The sequence below is a fragment of the Leptonotus elevatus genome, chromosome 7 (genome assembly GCF_054856555.1).
Source record: "Leptonotus elevatus isolate MCC_2025b chromosome 7, RoL_Lele_1.0, whole genome shotgun sequence".
NCBI classification, from domain to species: Eukaryota; Metazoa; Chordata; class Actinopteri; order Syngnathiformes; family Syngnathidae; genus Leptonotus; species Leptonotus elevatus.
In genome coordinates, this window is record NC_141245.1 from 19603438 (window position 1) to 19621714 (window position 18277).

General features: G+C 39.1%; 1 protein-coding gene and 1 long non-coding RNA gene across 4 annotated transcripts in view; one reads left to right on the plus strand and one right to left on the minus strand.

The window, feature by feature from the left end:
• igsf9ba (immunoglobulin superfamily, member 9Ba) overlaps window positions 1–18277 on the plus strand; it is a 56818-nt gene that overhangs the window by 23036 nt on the left and 15505 nt on the right. For all 3 annotated transcript variants that reach the window (XM_086079726.1, XM_086079727.1, XM_086079728.1), the window contains exons 4-16: window positions 1422–1573; window positions 4894–5011; window positions 6656–6797; window positions 7808–7953; window positions 10196–10479; window positions 10561–10680; window positions 11868–12018; window positions 13507–13630; window positions 14929–15104; window positions 16200–16426; window positions 16510–16594; window positions 16800–16961; window positions 17042–17087. In XM_086079726.1, coding sequence (XP_085935852.1) covers window positions 1422–1573; window positions 4894–5011; window positions 6656–6797; window positions 7808–7953; window positions 10196–10479; window positions 10561–10680; window positions 11868–12018; window positions 13507–13630; window positions 14929–15104; window positions 16200–16426; window positions 16510–16594; window positions 16800–16961; window positions 17042–17087 — 1933 coding nt within the window. The remainder of the gene's footprint in view (window positions 1–1421; window positions 1574–4893; window positions 5012–6655; window positions 6798–7807; window positions 7954–10195; window positions 10480–10560; window positions 10681–11867; window positions 12019–13506; window positions 13631–14928; window positions 15105–16199; window positions 16427–16509; window positions 16595–16799; window positions 16962–17041; window positions 17088–18277) is intronic.
• On the minus strand, window positions 6329–17574 carry LOC147171418 (uncharacterized). The gene is made up of 4 exons (XR_015095486.1): window positions 16500–17574; window positions 16291–16417; window positions 14884–15017; window positions 6329–6401 (listed from the first exon to the last, which is right to left on the minus strand). It is a non-coding gene; the product is annotated as an uncharacterized LOC147171418 (long non-coding RNA).

An 18277-nucleotide genomic window follows, 5' to 3' on the forward strand; every position in this document is an offset into this window, starting at 1 on the left:
GCAAGTAATGAACTGATTAGAAAAAGAGGAGTATGAGCATGTGCAGTGGATAACATTTTTTGAAGACGTCCTCATAACATTAAATGTTGAAAAAAATACAGGTGCGCTTTAAATTTGGCCGGCGAAAATTGTTGATAAAAAAGCCATTTTAATTAAGCAATTTATCGGGATTAGTCAAAATTCTAAAATGTGAATAATCTAATAAAAAAATGACAGCACTAGTTAAAAAAAAAAGACAAACCACCTAGTTGTGTAAATTGGCGGGGGGGGGGGGGGGGGGGGCAGTACAAAAATGTTTACGCAGAAAGTAGGGTCAGTCTAATTTTTGACCTTATTATTATTACATTATGATATTTTGACATGGGCTAACGGCTATTCAATCATATAGTCAGATCAGATCAGATCAACATAGCTCCGCCCCAGCACAGTCTTACAAAGTCGTCCTACCTAACTCTAACCCTTTCAACTGTTGGGTCAAAAAGAACCCAATCTTGGCCAAAAAATGGACCGGCTCGCTACTTGGGTCAATTTGACCCGAACTTTGGGTTGTTTTGTATCACACAAAAAGTCTATGAAACAACCCAGAAGGTTGGGTCAAATTGACCCAAGTAGTAGGTCAGTCCAATTGTTGACCAAAATTGGGTTCTTTTTGACTTGACAGCGTTGTAAGTGGACCGTCAGTTGGTGAGACGGCGCATCGCAACTTTGCCAGCAAGTGGCCCACTTGTCGTCTGTCTTTAAAATGAGCACACTGCCACTATTTATCACGCCTATACTGAAATACTCAAAGGGGAAGAAAAAAACCCAAGGAAGGTTGATTGGCCTCCGGGGTCACTGGTGACAAGCTTCTTCTTGGGGGCTGCCGGTGAAGCTTAGGAGCATCAGGAGGTAATACGAGGACATCGCCAAGAGGCTCCTTTTGGATTTTAAACAAGTGTGGTGTTTAAGAAATCCCGTTTTTTGTTCATCAGCCATCAAAGTGGTTGGAGCACTGCAAACGTTTAGCTTCGAGCGAGAAGCTACTTCCCTGTAGCCAGCACGATGGTTAGTCATTTCAATAAATAAACACCTCTTCCGTATAATGCATCCTTCGAGTACAATTCCAGTACTCTCTACAAATAACACCTCCTTCAAATAAATGTCGCTTTCTGCAGCTGATTAAATAAATGCCTCTCCCCTAATAACGTCTCCTTCAGCCAAACGCCTGGCATTCTCAGCAGTTGACTAATTAACAAAAAAATAAATAAATAAACGTGTGGATCACTCTTTAAACAAACGATTCTCCTCAAATTGATGCCTCTTTCAAATAAACGACTGTTACTACCAAGTGTTTACTAAATAAATACCTTACTGGCTTAAGTGGCCGCTATGTTGTCATTCGATTTTGAGTAACTTTTATTCCGCTTTTTATCTCCCAACAGCGCCGCCAACATTTACATCGACGCCGCCGCAGTATGTGGAGGCGAAGGAAGGGGGCAGCATCCTGCTCAGCTGCTCTGCCCAGGGAAACCCCAAACCCGTAATCAGCTGGCTGAGGGAGGGGGAGGAGCTTGCCACCAACGCTAAATATTCGGTGAGACAAAAAAATGGATGGCGTCTGCCATTTTTGAGGCCGCTCTACTACGGAAGCGTGCGTCCCTCCACAGATGGCGCCCATCTGTCCCTAAAGTATTATTTTATCACTCACTTTGGCTTATATCGGTTAATCGTGTTGTTTTGTCATCATTTGGAGGGACTCTCGGGAATGAGGGGCACTCAAGCAAAATCTTTCAAACATTCAGCACTGAGTCATGTTAAATTTATGAAGATGGTGATAATAAGCAGACTTTATTAGCGGCTTACAATATTGATTAGTAGGCTAGACCACGACTTGAACCAGCATGACTCATTCAAGTGCTGCTGACTTTCCTGTAAAGATGAAAATGCTTCTTGAGTCAATGCTTTTTATTTTATTGGGTTGTGTGAGTTTTATTTTTTATGAACAAACGCTCCAGTAGTGCAGTCCGCTGACACGAGGGTGCCATTTATCTGGCACAGCAAGCCTTGGGAACATTTTATATAAACAACGTTTGAGGCCTTGCTGTATTTTATTTTAAATTTGTGTGATTTCTGTGCACTCTATTATTTTATTTTCAGTATAAATAAACAGCAGTTGCGCAGTATTTTTGTTTTTTTATTGTGTTTTTTCCATGTAATTTTTTTTCCATTTATTTTGTTTTTCGTGTAATTGTTATCATTTTAATTTATATTATTCCTATTTAGTTCTTTTTTTTTATTGTTGGGGTTTACTATTTTTAATTTTCTAGTTTTGTACTTTTATTTTTATTGCATGCTCATGGATATATATATATATATATATATATATATATATATATATATATATATATATATATATTTTTTTTTTTTTAAATCTTAACATGCATTTTTTAAATTTATTTTTTAATTTACATAGCGCTTTTTACATTTTGGATTTTATTGTCCTTTTCTTTTCCATTTCTTGAGTTATTCAAAGAAGTCTAATCCAGATCGGAATCCATGTGAATGCCAATAGCCGCAAGCTGTCTCTCCACCAGTCGCATTCACTAAACACAGACCTTCACTAAATGATTGGACAACATTCTGATTCATTATTAATTGCAGACACCCATATTACATTAGTCCTCATTTGAATGCTTTGCTTAAAATCAAGCAAGAAAAAATCGGCTGTCCTCTGATATTTTTCTTCTTGGGAAACGCGTGCTAAGAAGCTTGTCCAAGTGTGTGTGTGTCTGTATTTGTGTGCGTGTATGTGCTGGCGTGTTTGCTCACCAGCATGCTCTCGCTTCCACAGAGACTCGCCAGAGAAACGCAGGAATGTGTCAGACAGGGGCTGGAGAGGACTGGCTGGGGGGAGGTGGCGTGGGGGCATCGTCATGGCGCTGGCTTTACTTCATTTGATTGCTTGATGTGCACAGGGAAAAGGTTACATACAATGAAGATGTTAAACAAAATGGCGTTCGTATGTAGGTGAGCTTGTAACGGTCTGTAAGTGATTTGTAGCTTGACGTGAGGACTGATGTGTTGCCTTCACAGGGACTCTGACAGCATTATGAGTCTTTCCAATTCAAAACCATTAGAAAGTGCCACTAGGCTTATGCAGGGGTGCACATAAGTGGCGCGCAGGTGCGCATGTGTACTGTATATAGTCATGTGCTCGCCAGATTTGATTGCCTCAGTTTGCATTTGCATTCGCAGCCATCGAAGTCGGTTATTGCAGCTCAGACTGCGAGCAGGGCACCTCGCAGTCAAGTTAATAGCCACGATTGCTTCCTCGGGTTCAATTCAGAATAAAAAAAACACTATACCATCAAAGTCTTATGTACAGTATTACTTGCGTTCATGTCCGTCTCGTTGTGCTGCACCTTCGACGGTCCGTCAAAATAAAAGTTATAGGGGGGGGGGGGGGCAATGAATTTTTTGTTGCCTTGTGGAAAAGCTCAATGATTGCCAAAGGCCACGTCAACATGCTAACTTAATTGTGGTAGATATGAATTAGTTCTTTTTTTTTTATAAAGCAGGAATTTGTATTGTTACTTGCATACATAGCTCTGGTATAGCATGTTATAAAAAACAAAAACGGATGGAAAAAAATTATCAGTTACATTAAAATGGCGTATGGTCTCCACATGTTAACATTAAATCATTATTGAATTAACATTCACACAAAAACATTTCTACACTGTCCATATTTTTTTTTTGCATATTTTACAAATTCCTCTCTTTTGTCGCTAACATAAATAAACATCCGTAGTTGCGAAAATCAATGCCTCCCCCCAAATAACGTTTCCTTCAAATGCAATCCTGGTACTCTCTGCAGCCGAGTAGACTCTGCGGCTACGTGAATAAACACATAAAAGAAGCACCCCATACTCTCTACAGCCGAGTAGATAAATGCCTTTCCCCCAAAAAGACACCTCCTTCAATAAATTCCTGCTAATCTCTGCAGTAGAGTAAAAAAAAACACCTCTCCCCAAATAAGGCCTCCTTCACATCAAGGTGTGGTAGTTTCTGCAGCTAAATAAATGCCTTGCCCCAAATAGTTGCCACCTTCAATAAATTCCTAGTATTCTGTGCGGCTACGTGAATAAACACCTCTCCCCATATAAAACCTCTACTGTACGTAAAATAAGCACCCCATACTCTCTGCAGCTGAGTAAATAAATACCTCTCCTCAAATAGCGCCGCCTTCACATATATGTAAATGCTTAATACACACTGCGGTTGAGTAAAATAAATGCCTTCGCCAAATAAAAATTCATTCAAACAAGTGCTGGTACTCTCTGCAGCTGAGTCTATAAATGCCATAAATGCCTTCCCCTAAATAAATGCCTCCTTCAATAAATGTCTGATCCCCTTATGAGGATGACAAATATAGAAAATAATTTGGAGAAAATACAGTTTATGGCTTTGACGTGAATGCAAAAACAAACTGTCAAGGTCTCCCAAGTTTGATCTCTTTTTGAAAGTCCTCATTAATTGTTTCCTCAGCCTCAAAATAGATCCATTTCACAGCTTTCCACTGTTTGCTTCACACTTTGACTCTCATCCTGTCGCGCGGCAAACGCAACGTGTTAGTTAATCTTGCGAGCGAGCAGTCGCTCACAGCACGCCTGACGGAGAATGCGCGCTGGCGTCTCTTGGCCAAGTTCTGCGAGCGTCGCTTTTTTCCTCCCTGGGCTGCTCCGACTGCAGCTGTGTGTGACTTGAATGGATGCCGCTTCACAACCTGTTGCATAATTTAGAGAGGAAGGTTGCGGGGGGTCTTACGTGTTTCTTTATTGGTTCTCTTTGAGCAAGCTCAGCAACAAGCAGTGTATGTTCATACCATTTTCAAAACGTAGTTTTTATTTTTAGGTGCACGACGGAAGCCTGACCATCCTCGGCATTACCCGCGACGACAGGGGGGCGTATACGTGCAGAGCCTACAGCGACCAGGGGGAGGTGCTGCACACCACCCGTCTGCTGGTGCAAGGTACGAGTCGGTTGAGACCTCCGACTAAACTCGAATCATAAGTCAACAATTGATGTTGACTTGAAATTCAAATACAACCTTGCATTGTGAGCCACATTCTGCTTCACCTCATCGAAAGAGCTCACTGTTAGACGTTTGTGCGCGATAGGCCGACACGTGTCTCCCGTGCTGCTCAGCTCCTTGGATGATTTTGAATGATGTCGAAAACAAAGGCTACTGGTCCAAGTGCGCTACTATGATTTGATTGTCTATATTCCAAAATTTGGACTGCCTATTTCATGTACATTTCAAGAGACACAAATATAATATTTTAAAAGATGTATATGAAAATGTAAATGCTATCAATTAAAATTTTGAAAATAGGCACACACAAAAATCAACCATTTTTGGTGTATTTTTCTATTTGTTGTGAAGTTAAACAAATACTAAATGACCAAGTATTTATTCTAAAACAGTCAAATGTTCTACCTGTAATTCTTATCTTTATTTTTTTCTGTACGCATTAAGGTCCCGATAATAAATGATTTTATTCATTATATATTTTTTCATTAATCAGCGGAATTTTAGTATATATATATATTGGCATATGGTTGATACAACAAATATGGCCCAAAAACACTTTAAAATATAATTTCAATTTACAGCATTACCCTAAAAATAAATGATTTGCACAGGCAAAAGCATACGTGCGGTGACGATTCCTCTCTTAGTCTCACATTTGAGATGTGTCACAGCAAAGCAACAACCTATTGATTCTGTGTGATATTCATCACAAAATGGCCTCGTTAGCAGAATCAATGCGTGTTCCTTTTCAGTGTTCTACCAGGGCCACATTTCAAACCGATCTGGGCCAACCTTTCAGCGATTACATCTATGGATTAGCGCTAGATACCATGTTGAAATATAATGCAAGCTAGTTGGGTTTAAAAAAATTTTTTTTTAAATAAAGCTTAGTCAGTTTCCCTTAAGTGCTCCACCAATCACCTATAAATCTTCAAAAATTGTGTGGGATACCTTTATCAGATTTCTATCAATGTTGAATGATATTCAAGATGTGGCTAATGTAGCTGAGGTCAAACATCACAGTGCTGCTCAATTTTCATTCGATTATGACTCGCTGTGCCTGTCAGTCGTTCACTTTTTTTGTGCAACGCTGGAAACGAGCAGCAGGCCTTTTGTATCTGGGCCCGCTCACGAAAAGACATTTTACCTTTCATGGCTCCTGCTTTTTTTCCCTCTTTTTTTTTATTTTTTTTTTATGGAGAGTTCCCGGGAGGATGAAAAGGTTACGATGTGAAGCACGCGTTAGCTCAACAGCCACAATCGTGCCTGCCGTACTGCGTTGTGTCATCGCTCTGGTGATTTGGAGTGGAAATGATGCATGTTCTCTCTGTAGAAGAAGAACAGGTGGAGCGTTCTTAACTGTCATACAAGTGTAAAGTAACTACTGTTAAATAGAAGCAAAAAAAAAAAAAAAAAAGCCAAAGAAAAGATTTTAAGGCCTGACTGATTGATCGGTCATATGTAGCAAGGCTGGATCAAATCTTCTGCCTGGCTGTAAAATCTTCCACGGACTGTAGGTTAGATGCTCATTAATTAAAGTCTCTTGAGATGTCTTCGACGAACAACACTTTTGTGTTTCAGGGCCTCCGTTCATCGTCTCCCCGCCAGAAAACGTCACCGTCAACATATCCCAGAATGCATTGTTCACCTGCCAAGCCGAAGCGTATCCTGGCAATCTGACCTACACCTGGTTCTGGGAGGATGTTAACGTCTACTTCAAAAAGTAAAGCTACAGCCCATAATATGACGTCATTTTCATCACTGTAAAGATCAGCCTTGCAGTGTAATTAGGATCAGAAGCTTTTTTTCTGTTGATTGGCTGCGAGAACTCAAATGTCTTATATCGAGGCATCCATTTTAATTTAAGTTACCGATATAGGTTCTTAGAAATTGCACCTAATTGTATGTATTTACTAATTTGTTAAAGAGGACAACTTTAATTGTTTTGTCTGAAAAATGAATCAATTGTTTTCATTTCAATTTTAGATTTGTACTTACTTTTGTGGGAAAACAACCAAAAATATTTGGAGGTGCAGGCTTTTCATTGGACAGGGAGGATTAAAAATTTTGGAATTTTCTAATTTTATTACATTTTGAATTCATAAAAAAATATTAAATAAGTTGCATTGCAAATATTTAAGGAAGTTAATTTAAATTAATTTTGAATATAATACTGTATATAAAAAAAATACTATTTTACTTTTTATATTTGAAATTATTCTATATACTGTATCTATACACTTTGAATAGCTTAATTTTTAAAAATCATTCATACAATAGAGACATAGGATATATGTTTATTACATTTTGTTTAATATTTCTTAATTTAAAATAAAACTAAACTTTTTACACAAAATTTTGAGTCATATTTTTTATTTAAATTAAGTTAAACAATATGTAATCCCTGATTGAAAAGAATTCCATTTAATTCTGAATTTATACAAATTATTTAAAATATACCAACTTTAAATATATTTTTTAATTTAGACAAAATTATTTAAAAAAAATTACAAACTCCTATGGGTTATTTTCTTACATTAAAAAAAGAAATAATATTACATTTAAAGTAATTAATAATCTTTATTGAGTGCAGTCATGTCAATTCCAAAGGTTGTCGTGTTCAACTGTTTGACTCTCTGCTGCTCTCTTATGGCCTCTTCATGTAACATAGGGCACTACGCACACACGTGTCTGTGTGTGCGGCAAAATAAAAGCATGCGTGTCCCCATGCAGTGACCTGAAGCTGCGAGTGCGCATCCTCATCGACGGCACCCTCATCATCTTCCGGGTCAAGCCCGAGGACGCGGGAAAATACACGTGCAGCCCGAGCAACAGCCTCGGCATCTCGCCCTCGGCGTCGGCCTTCCTGACCGTTCAGTGTGAGTGTTGCCGTGGCAACCGTCTGCGCTGGTTGGGGGAGGTGGGGGCTGGAGGAAACCGCATGGAGGCTCCTCTAATATTTCTCACAACGACACAGTCACCTTGCCCAATTGCAAGGTTATATGATGTGTTTTCATGATGTAGCCATCTTCATTTCATTAAGGTATAGTCTTTTTTTTTTCTTTCACATGATAGCCATTTTCATTTCACGAGGCAGCCGTTTTCATGTCATTATGTGGCCATCTTGATTTCATGTGGTGGCCATCCCCATTTCATAATAGCCATCTTCACTTTCATTATGTGGTCACCTTTTATTTTATTTATTGATGGCGGCATCTTTGTTTCATGAGGTAGCCATTTTATTTCGAGAGCTAGCCATCGTCATTTCATGAGGTAGCCATTTTTATTTTGAGAATTAGCTATTGTTGTTTCATGATGTAGCCCACCTTCATTTCATGGAGTAGCCATCTTCATTTCATGAGGTAGCCATTTTCACATGATGGCGGCATCTTTGTTTCATGAGGTAGCCATTTTATTTCGAGAGCTAGCCATTTTTATTTTGAGAGTTAGCTATTGGCGTTTCTTGATGTAGCCACCTTCATTTCATGAGATAGCCATTTCTATTTCATGACAAAGCCATTTCCTTTTCATGAAGTATCCATCTTCATTTCCTGATGTTTCCATCTTCATTTTATGAGATAGCCTTTGTAGTTTCACAATGTCGCCATCATCAAGTAATTATCTATCTTCAGTTCATGATGTATCTTAATTTAATCTGGTAGCCATTTTTATTTCACCAGGTAGCCATATTTATTTTACGATGTATCCATTTTCCTTTCAGGTCGCATCTTCATTTCTTGAGCTAGCCATTGTTTTCATCATGTAGCCATCTTTGTTTTTTGAGTCAGCCATAATCATTTCATAATATGCTATCTTTATTTTGAAGCGGTATCTGTCTTTATTTTGTGAGGTAATGTCTTTGTTTGTAGTGATCTTTATTTCATGACATAGTTACCTTCATTTCCTGAGGTAGCCATCTTTATTTCTCGAGGTAGCCATCTTCATGGTGTCGATCTGCATTCCCATGGCCAAATATAAGATTTATTCCCAGACAGATGAGAGAGAAAGCCACTCCCAGGCAGGCGGCGCATGCCGAGCTAATTTGCTCCCCGGTCGCCTCCCGGCAGTCATTGATTATCGTGCTAAGCTATGTGGGAACGAACGGCCGAGGGGGAATTGACGGCTCTGCAGTCACGGGCGCTCAAAATGCGGACGGCCACATGGGATGCTAACGACAGCCCTCTGTGACGCTGGTCCATCTACGATTTGCTCAAATTCCCCATTGAGAGCAATTATTTTTTAAATCATTTGTCGCAGACAATCTCTTTTAAGTGTGCAGCATATGTTTCAATGTGAAAATTTAACACATGAATTTCATGCAAATGTAAGTAGAAGTCATCCATCCATCTTTGTATAGCCCTTGTCCTAACTGGCAAAAATTAATTAGTTTGGTAAATTTGACGATTTGCTCCTTTAAAAAAAAAAATTACTTTCCTCTTTTATTATAATTTTTAAAGAAAGATTTTCATGTTGTTATAGTAAAATTAAAAGTTTTTCTTGTAAAATTCTAAAAGTCTATTTTTTTTCTTGAAAAATTGTGAATCTATTCAGTTAAAATTACATCCTTTCACCCCCTCCTAACACAGCAACATTTTTATTTTTTCCCCTTTAAAATAAAAAAAGTTTTTTTTGTCAAATCCAATTTAACTCTTCTAATATGTTGACTTATTTGCTTGTAAAATTCTCCATTAATTATTTTCTAAAATTATTTATTGAGAATCTAAATTTGATATTTTTTGTATATTACTTTGTTTTATCCCCAATTTTTTAAAAACTTTTTTCTTGTAAAATGTAAAAAATATTCTCGAAAAAATAAGTATTTTTTCCTTCAACAGCACTGTGACTTCGTTCTTGTAAAATTACTCCTTTATTTTCATATTATGTTTTCCCCTCTTGTAAAATATAATTTTTCTGATAAAAGCCCAATTTTATTTCTCTAAAATGATGTATTTACTATTTATTCTCTTGAAATGGTCTTTTTCCCCATAGCATTAGGATTCTTGTAAAAACAATTTAAAAAATGTATTCTCTTAAAATTATGTCGTCGACTCTCTCCTTCATGTTCTCCTAAAATGTCCACTTCATTATTTTATTTAAACTGCGCCTTCCTTTTCTCTCCAGACCCGGCCCGAGTGATCAACATGCCGCCGGTCATCTACGTCCCCCGCAAACTGCCAGGCACCATCCGCTGCCCGGCTGACGCTAACCCACCCGTGACGTCAGTGAAGTGGGAGAAGGACGGCTACCCCCTGCGAGTGGAGAAGTACCCCGGCTGGAGCCTGACGCCGGACGGGAGCATCCGGGTAGCCGAGGCCACAGAAGACTCCCTGGGCACCTACACCTGTGTGCCTTACAACGCCCTGGGTACCATGGGCATGTCCCCCCCTGCCACTTTGGTGCTAAAGGTACGACGCAGCCCTTGCCCGTGTGCGCTCCCGGTGTACCCTGTCCCGTACTGATGCCAGCGTTTGTGTGTCGACGTGAAGGATCCCCCTTACTTTAACGTGAGGCCTGGGGGGGAGTACCGACAGGAGGCTGGCAGAGAGTTAGTAATCCCCTGTGCTGCTTCTGGAGACCCCGATATTCCCAGCATCACTTGGAGAAAGGTGAGACTAAAATTGACCACTTAGTATTAAGATTTTGTTGGACTAGAGTGTATGCTTGATTTTTGTATAATTTGGATTGTATTCTCCTAAATGTAAACATTTGGAATTCCTAAAGTTATGACTATTTTCTTAAATTGAACATTTTACTGATACATTTTGGTGTTTCTATGTTCCTTTTAAAAATGGAAAATGTCGCCAATATTCTCGTAGAATTGACTACTACTATTTTAAAATGACGACCTTTATTTGACAATTTTACAATGCAAAAACTGAAATCTTAAGTAAGATATTTCTTAAATTTAACCTAAATTTGCTTATTTTGCTTTGACAAGTTATTTTTACTTAAAATGAAATTGTTAGACAAGGATGAAAGCAATCAGACAAAAGTGCAATATAACAATAAGTTGTTTGTTTCGTTATATTTACTAAGCTCATTTTCCTCGTTCCAGTACCAGCTCTGGCACTTGGAGGTTGTGGGTTCAATCCCTGGCTGGGTCATACCGAAGGCAATAAAATGGGACCTGTTACCTCCCTGCTTGACACTCCGGCTAAGTTATCCAAGCGTAAAAAAAAAATACATTTCATGAAAATAGATCTATTTATTAAAGCTTGAAAAAAGTCAGCATGACTTGTTTTTAGTCTAAAAATACTCTTTTCGAAATAATAGTTAGCGAGCAGCCCTAAAATTGACAAATTTGCACCTAATCCATGTGATTGGTATCGGAATCGGTATCAGCCGATCTCACTCATGCCGTAGATGATTAGTACCGGAACGGGGTAGATGCCACGGACTTCTGACATCCGGGTTCCACACATCAGTGTCGTTTCCTGAAATGCTTCGGACAACTGAGGCAGACACACTACACACTCGCACCCGTCGTCGGGAACGCGCAACCTAGGGGCACAAAGGCGGAAGCGCAAGAATTGGGACGTGGCCCACATGTCGCAAACCGGAAACGAAAACCAAGCTGATGTGTGAAAACCAGGAAGTCGGAAGTCCCGCCTCCTCCGTGGCAAATACCCCATAGGGAGCAAGAAACGCAAAAAATGACATCATCTTTCCCGAAAAATCTGAACGTTCGCGTATATAACTACAGCTTTTTCCTTGCATAAGATTAAATTGCCACAAATTATTTTTTATTTTTTGTAAGTGCTTGTCAAACATTTTTACAAAAATCTGCGTGCAGGTTGGGAAACCGAGCCGGAGCAAGCACAACATCCTCCCAAGCGGCAGCTTACAGTTCGTGTCGCTCAGCAAGGAGGATCACGGCGAGTGGGAGTGCGTCGCTACCAACGTGGTCACGAGCATCACTGCCAGCACCAGGATCCTGGTCATCGGTACCAGTAGACACACACGCACGCACACACATCATTATGCCTTGAGTTGATTGTCATGGCTCCCGGCCATGTGCTTTGTGTGATTCCCACGAAGCAGCGAGCAATAGACATCTCTTAATCTGCTCGCCTCTCTGCAATTTGGCCGTGGGCGTCATTAAAATTTAATTTCATCTTATCTGTAATAGCTTTATGTGGCTCATTTGAAAGCTCATTCTGCAATCACAGCGTGGTGCAGCTTTTGTGTGTCCAGCGAGTGGAGCAAGGACGTCTTTACTGCAAACTGTACATTCGCAGCCTCGCACATCACACTGAAGTCAGAACTGTTTGAGGACTAATCACAGTGACTTTGCCTTTAAATCAGCACAACTTCTGAGAGCCCGTTCTTACTGTAGTGTGTTTATTATACATACTATGTGAGCTACTTATGTGCAGCGTGAATGCAAAGCTAACTTTAGTGCCCTTCAATTTAAAATAAGGGCATTTCCTCCCCCAGATGATGTCCTCGAATATCAATACTTTTTTGATTAATACATTATGAGGTTTCAATATAATAATTGTATTTAAAAAATCTGATGTTAATGAAACTTAGTTACATGATTGGGTTCATGTTATTATTTTTAAAATATTAAAATGAGGAGATAAAAACGGAATAAGTTTTGAAACTACACTTGTAAAATCGATCTTGTAAAATGACTACTTTATTATTGTTTAAAAATCTCTTTTGAATTCAAAATATTATTTTATTTTTGTCAATTTTTGGACTTTATTCTTGATCATTTATATTTCACTCTTAAAAAACGTTTTTTTCCCTCACATTATGAATGTTGCTAAAAATTCTGACTCCTTCCGATCCTCGTAATTTTTTTTTAATTGTCAATTTTAATTTTACCCTAGTAATATTTCTGCATTATTCTCATAATATAAAACTTGGTCCTAAAAGCTGTGGCTGTTTTTTTTTTTTTCAAAATTAGAGGATTTTTTTTACATTAAATGCGGACTTGATTCTTATTTTATTTTTTTTAATCTTTATTTTCATCAAAATTATACCTTCTTTTATCATAATGTTGACCATTCTTGTAAAAATGATTAATATTCTCAAATTACATTCTTACATTGTAATACTGCAACTTTAGTCTGGAAAAAGTCCATCTTTTTTTTCATGGCTTTTGTATCGTCTCACTTTATGAATACTGTCAAAATGTGCTTTTATTGCAGATTTTTTTTCTTGTAAAATTATGTTTTCCCTTCTAAAATGACACTTTTTGTCATTATTTTACTAATTGTGCATTATTCTTGTAAAATTGATGGCGTCCTTCCTGGTAACATTGCGGCTTTATTCTCAAATTATGTGGACTTTATTCTGGTACAATCGTCAACATTAATCAGTGCACTACAAATACGCCATTATGACTCACTAGATTGATGAATACATCGCACATATTGTTTATTTTGCTCATGCTGTGTATTGTGTAATGTGTAACCTCTCAGGCACCAGCCCACACGCTCCCGGCAACATCCACGTTATGCCCTTGACCACCTCCGCTAATGTGTCCTGGGAAGCAGGCTACGACGGCGGCTTCGAGCAGACTTTTTCCGTGTGGTATGGTCCAGTGTGAGTGCTCCTTGTCTACTTCTGGAATATTGTGTGTGGAATACTGTATCGTCGCAAAGAGTGGCCCTGGTTGTTTATTTCATCAACTGCAGATTTACGTGCTGCTGTTTTGATCGGCAACATTCAGTGACAATAAACTGACATTTTTAACGTCCAGAGCACTTTATTTGAGCAAGGTGTTAATTTTTCCTCAGTAGATGACACACCCAGCAATTATTTGAGGGAGAGAATTTGCGATATGAAATGTTTTCCTGATGAGAAAAATCAGCAAATATATATATATTTTTAAGTAACTAACACACATAAATTAATTGTGGCAGGGAACTTGCTTAATACATTTGATAAGACCACCTGTTTATTTTACTTGATGGTTTTTATTTGAGGGAGGCATTTATTTTTTTCGTAGATGAGGCGGCCAACAATTAATTGGGGTAAGGAACATACAGTATTTACAACATGAAGTATGACTCAATAATTACTACCTATTTTTTTCCTAATGGGGAAAAAAAAAACTGTTTATTTCAGGAAGGTGTTGATTTTTTATTTTTTTATAACACCCACCAATCGGAACGTGTTGCCACCTATTTTATTACTTGATGGGAAAAGGTAGGCATTAGGAAGATTTTTATTTTCCTTAAATAGATGACGTACCCAGCAATTAAGTGGCACACGGTGTCTCTTAGATGGAAAAAGGGGAGGTATTTTTTTTTTAGTTTTTACGCAGATGATGCACCCAGTTTATTAGGGCAAGGAATGCGTTTACAACATAAGGCAAGTGACAGTCACTGCCTGTTTTTTCTTACTGTTGGAAAAAGGCAGGCATCTATTAGAGGAAGGTGTTTTTTTTTGAAGAAGAAGAAGAAGAATGACACGAAGATTTGCAGCATAATTTGAGGGAAAATGATGTCATAATTTGTATTGCCAAACATGATGCTATTGGTATGATCGCAGCAATAAAAGATAACGACACAAAAAGGACTTTACGCCCCGCTGGGGGTTGAGTTATTTTTTCATTACAGTGCTGGAAGAAAAAGACGTTACAATCAGGTGAATGTACTATTGTTTCCCCTTCGTTAGTGACCTTATTTCCCTGGTGGATCACTGTAAGTAGGTTACTTGTGTGCACAATCCAACTTTTAACCGTGATACTCGCCAGGAAAAAAAAATAAAAAATCAGCCAAACATTACTTGCAATAACAATCAACAGACACAAGTCGCTGTATTTGAATGAAAATCTTATGAGTCCCACTTACATACTGTAGAGCGTGTGAATGCCAATTCCTGTATGCTGTGCGCAGGTCAAAGAGAGTGGACTTCGGTCCACACGACTGGCATTCCATGCCGGTTTCTGGTGCTCAGACGTGGTTGCTGGTGCCGGGGCTGGAGCCTGGGACAGAGTACCAGTTCAGTGTGCTGGCACAGAACAAGCTGGGCACGGGCCCATTCAGCGAAGTTGTGACAGTCAACACTGCAGGTGGGCTTAGGCTTCAGTGGCCATCAACACTTTGAATGTTGGCATACACACGACCGTGCATTTATTATTGTGAGTGCTCAATGTGATATACTGCCCTCTAGTGTGGTTTTAATATGACATAATGGAAACAGGGTTACAGGATTCATTCTAATAGTGTTCAGGTTCTTCCTTTTTCTCCATACTGTACAATCTGGAGATGGGAACCTTGTGAAAGCAGTCAACTCCATACAACGTATTTATATTAGCTAACATCGGTGTAACAGTAATACAGTATCTTTCTGTCAGGTGTTTCTCGTATTTTACCAACTACTATTACTACTTCTACTACTCAATAATTAAAACTACTTAATAATGAAGTTACATATTGTTGTCAGATGTTTCTAGTATTTTGGCCTACTACTATTACTAAATTTATAAGTAAGTTGAAAATACTTTAAAAAATAATTTACACATCTTGTGGAGGTTATTCGTAAGTTACTCACTGAGCTAATGTTTCATGACACAACGGACAACAGATGAGGTAAAAACAAAAGAAGTAAAAATGTATGTCAAATATCTAAAATTGAATTCGATTATATTTTAATAATAACATTAGTTCTGCTTTTTAAAATAGTATTATTTTCCTAATGAGTTATAAAAAAAAATCCCAATATTTTATTGTATTTATAATAAATCAGTCAGGTAATAATTCATTAAAAATTTCAATACAACATTTTGATTAAACAATTAAAGGGGAGAATGATGAAATGAATGCATCAATTTACAAGCCTTTTAATAATGAATGTGGGCTGAGTTAAAAGGAGTGGCATAGTATAAACATTTTGTTTAGTCATAACAGTCATCCATGCAAAATAATGCAACTAAACAACATGGCACTCAACAGATTTATTTTTAAGTAGAGTTTTATCAAATTTATTCGATCATTATTTCATTTAAGAATAAAAATCATCTGTGCATGTGATGTAAGAACGTAACGTGTAACCTTCATATTTTTACATTCTTGGTTTAATTCCTGTAAATTCTTATGGGCAGTTTCCAATTTCCTAACCACCTCGCACGAACGCCTGACTGTGATCCCGATCCCTGATTTCCCAGGCTCTCCCTTGGGTACCCCAGAACCACTGGTGCTTCTTACCCCACCACGGTGCCTCACCGCCAACCGCACACAGCACGGTGTCCTCCTCACCTGGCTTCCCCCGGGCAACCACTCCTCGCCCATCAACCGCTACATCCTGGAGTTCCGCCTCGGGGAGCGATGGGAGACGCTGGATGACCTCATCCCATCCACCGAGACCGAGTTTGTCGCCAGAGACCTGGTTCAGGTGAAAAAAGTGTTTTTTTTCTACTCGGGCGAAAATAACGAGAAGATAAAGAACTTGTGTTTGTTGTGTCTACCTGACACCAGGAGTCTTGGTATGAGTTTCGAGTGATGGCAGTCATGGAAGATCTGATCAGCGAGAGCAGCAATGTAGTAGGAGTGTCCAGCACCGGTCAGTACCAAAAAAAATAAAAAATCCCGAATGCAATGTTTTTTTCATCATGCCATATTCTGTTTGTCCTTTAATGTACTGTACTCACAAATCACAATTGGTTATTCGTGTCTTTACTTTGACGCAGTCAGATAAATAATACGTACCCCCCTCAAAATTTGCCATGCAGTAACTTACTTTCTAACCTTTCCAATATGTCCGTCAGATCCCTTCCCCCCGGCGGAGGTGGCCGACGAGGGGCTGGCCCGTCCCGTGGTGGCGGGCGTGGTGGCAACTATCTGTTTCCTGGCAGCAGCCGTTCTGTTCAGCACTCTGGCGGCGTGCTTTGTCAACAGGCAGCACCGGCGCAAGCTCAAGCGCAAACCGGGTCTGCCCGCTAATAATCGCGCCCGCTCTCAGTGTCTCGCAACACAAAATGTTAACTGTAATTGTCTTTGTCCTTTTCAGATCCTCCCTTGTCCGTGACGCACTTCAGGAAGAGCATGGAATCACCGTAAGTAACGGCTAGCAGGCGTTAGATGTTCGCAGTCGTGCATCCTCTTTTGCAACAGATTTTCTCAACACAGCACAGCATAGCATAGCATAGCAATCCTAGATACCATGCAACATGCCCCCTAGTGGCTATAAGGCGAATATGTGAGGACATCAATGCAGTCTGATTGGACAATTCTGTCCCTTTTCCACTGCACTGTTCTTCCTCGGTTTCACTCAGTTCTACTCGCTGGAGGGGTTGAACCAAATAGTCGACAAGTCGACTTTACCACTCAGCAGTCATCTTCTCGCTAAATCTCATGTTTTTGGCATCTCGTCTTTCAATCGGCCAATTCACATTGGACTTTTGACTCCCCGTCTGCTACCGTTGCCTGACAATACAATCTTCATGCATCTGCACGGGATACAGGGAACAAAAATGAGACGGGTGTTAATGAGAAGAACTGCTAGCCTCGCTAGCTTCGGTTATTCCAATCACAGCTAGTCAAATTGTTTCTTTACGGTAATGTGTTCTATGCGGCTCCGCTAGTCTAAACACGACATTATTATGAACTCATTCACTCCCAGCCATTTTCACTGAAGCAACCCCCTTGGCTCCCGGCTGTCTTATTGGATTTTGACTGATTTTGCAAAGCCCACAGAATATTGTGTTCTATTGCTATTATAACATGGAATCTACCAAAAGAAAGATGAGTCTCTCAAAAAATTGTATCTGTTTCTGTTTTGCAGCAATTGGCATTAGAATATAGCTAAGTTTCATCATTATTCACAAACTTGTTGAAAACACTGAGGAAAAGAGATTGTTGCAACATGGCCCTGATCTCTTATACTCTGCTGCCACCTGCTGGTCGTTTTTTTATTAACTACCATTGCTTTAAGTGTCCTCTTCAGGTCAGAGGCTGCATCAAAGCCTTCTGTATGCTCTAGCATTAAAAAAACCCCCATAAAAAACAATCAATATGTTTTTGGGACCATGGCAATATTTAAAATAGAACATTTTTAATACGTTTTTGGGAGCAAATGAGTTAATATTGCATTTGTAGAATACAAATTAATCTGCAAAATCCACCCATTTTTTAAGTCAGTATAGGAAACACCTCCACTGTTGTTATTTGTTGCCCACAGTAGCCTACTACATTCCACAGTCTCCACTTTACTGCAGCGGTTTTCTCAATCTCTTCTCGAATGAAA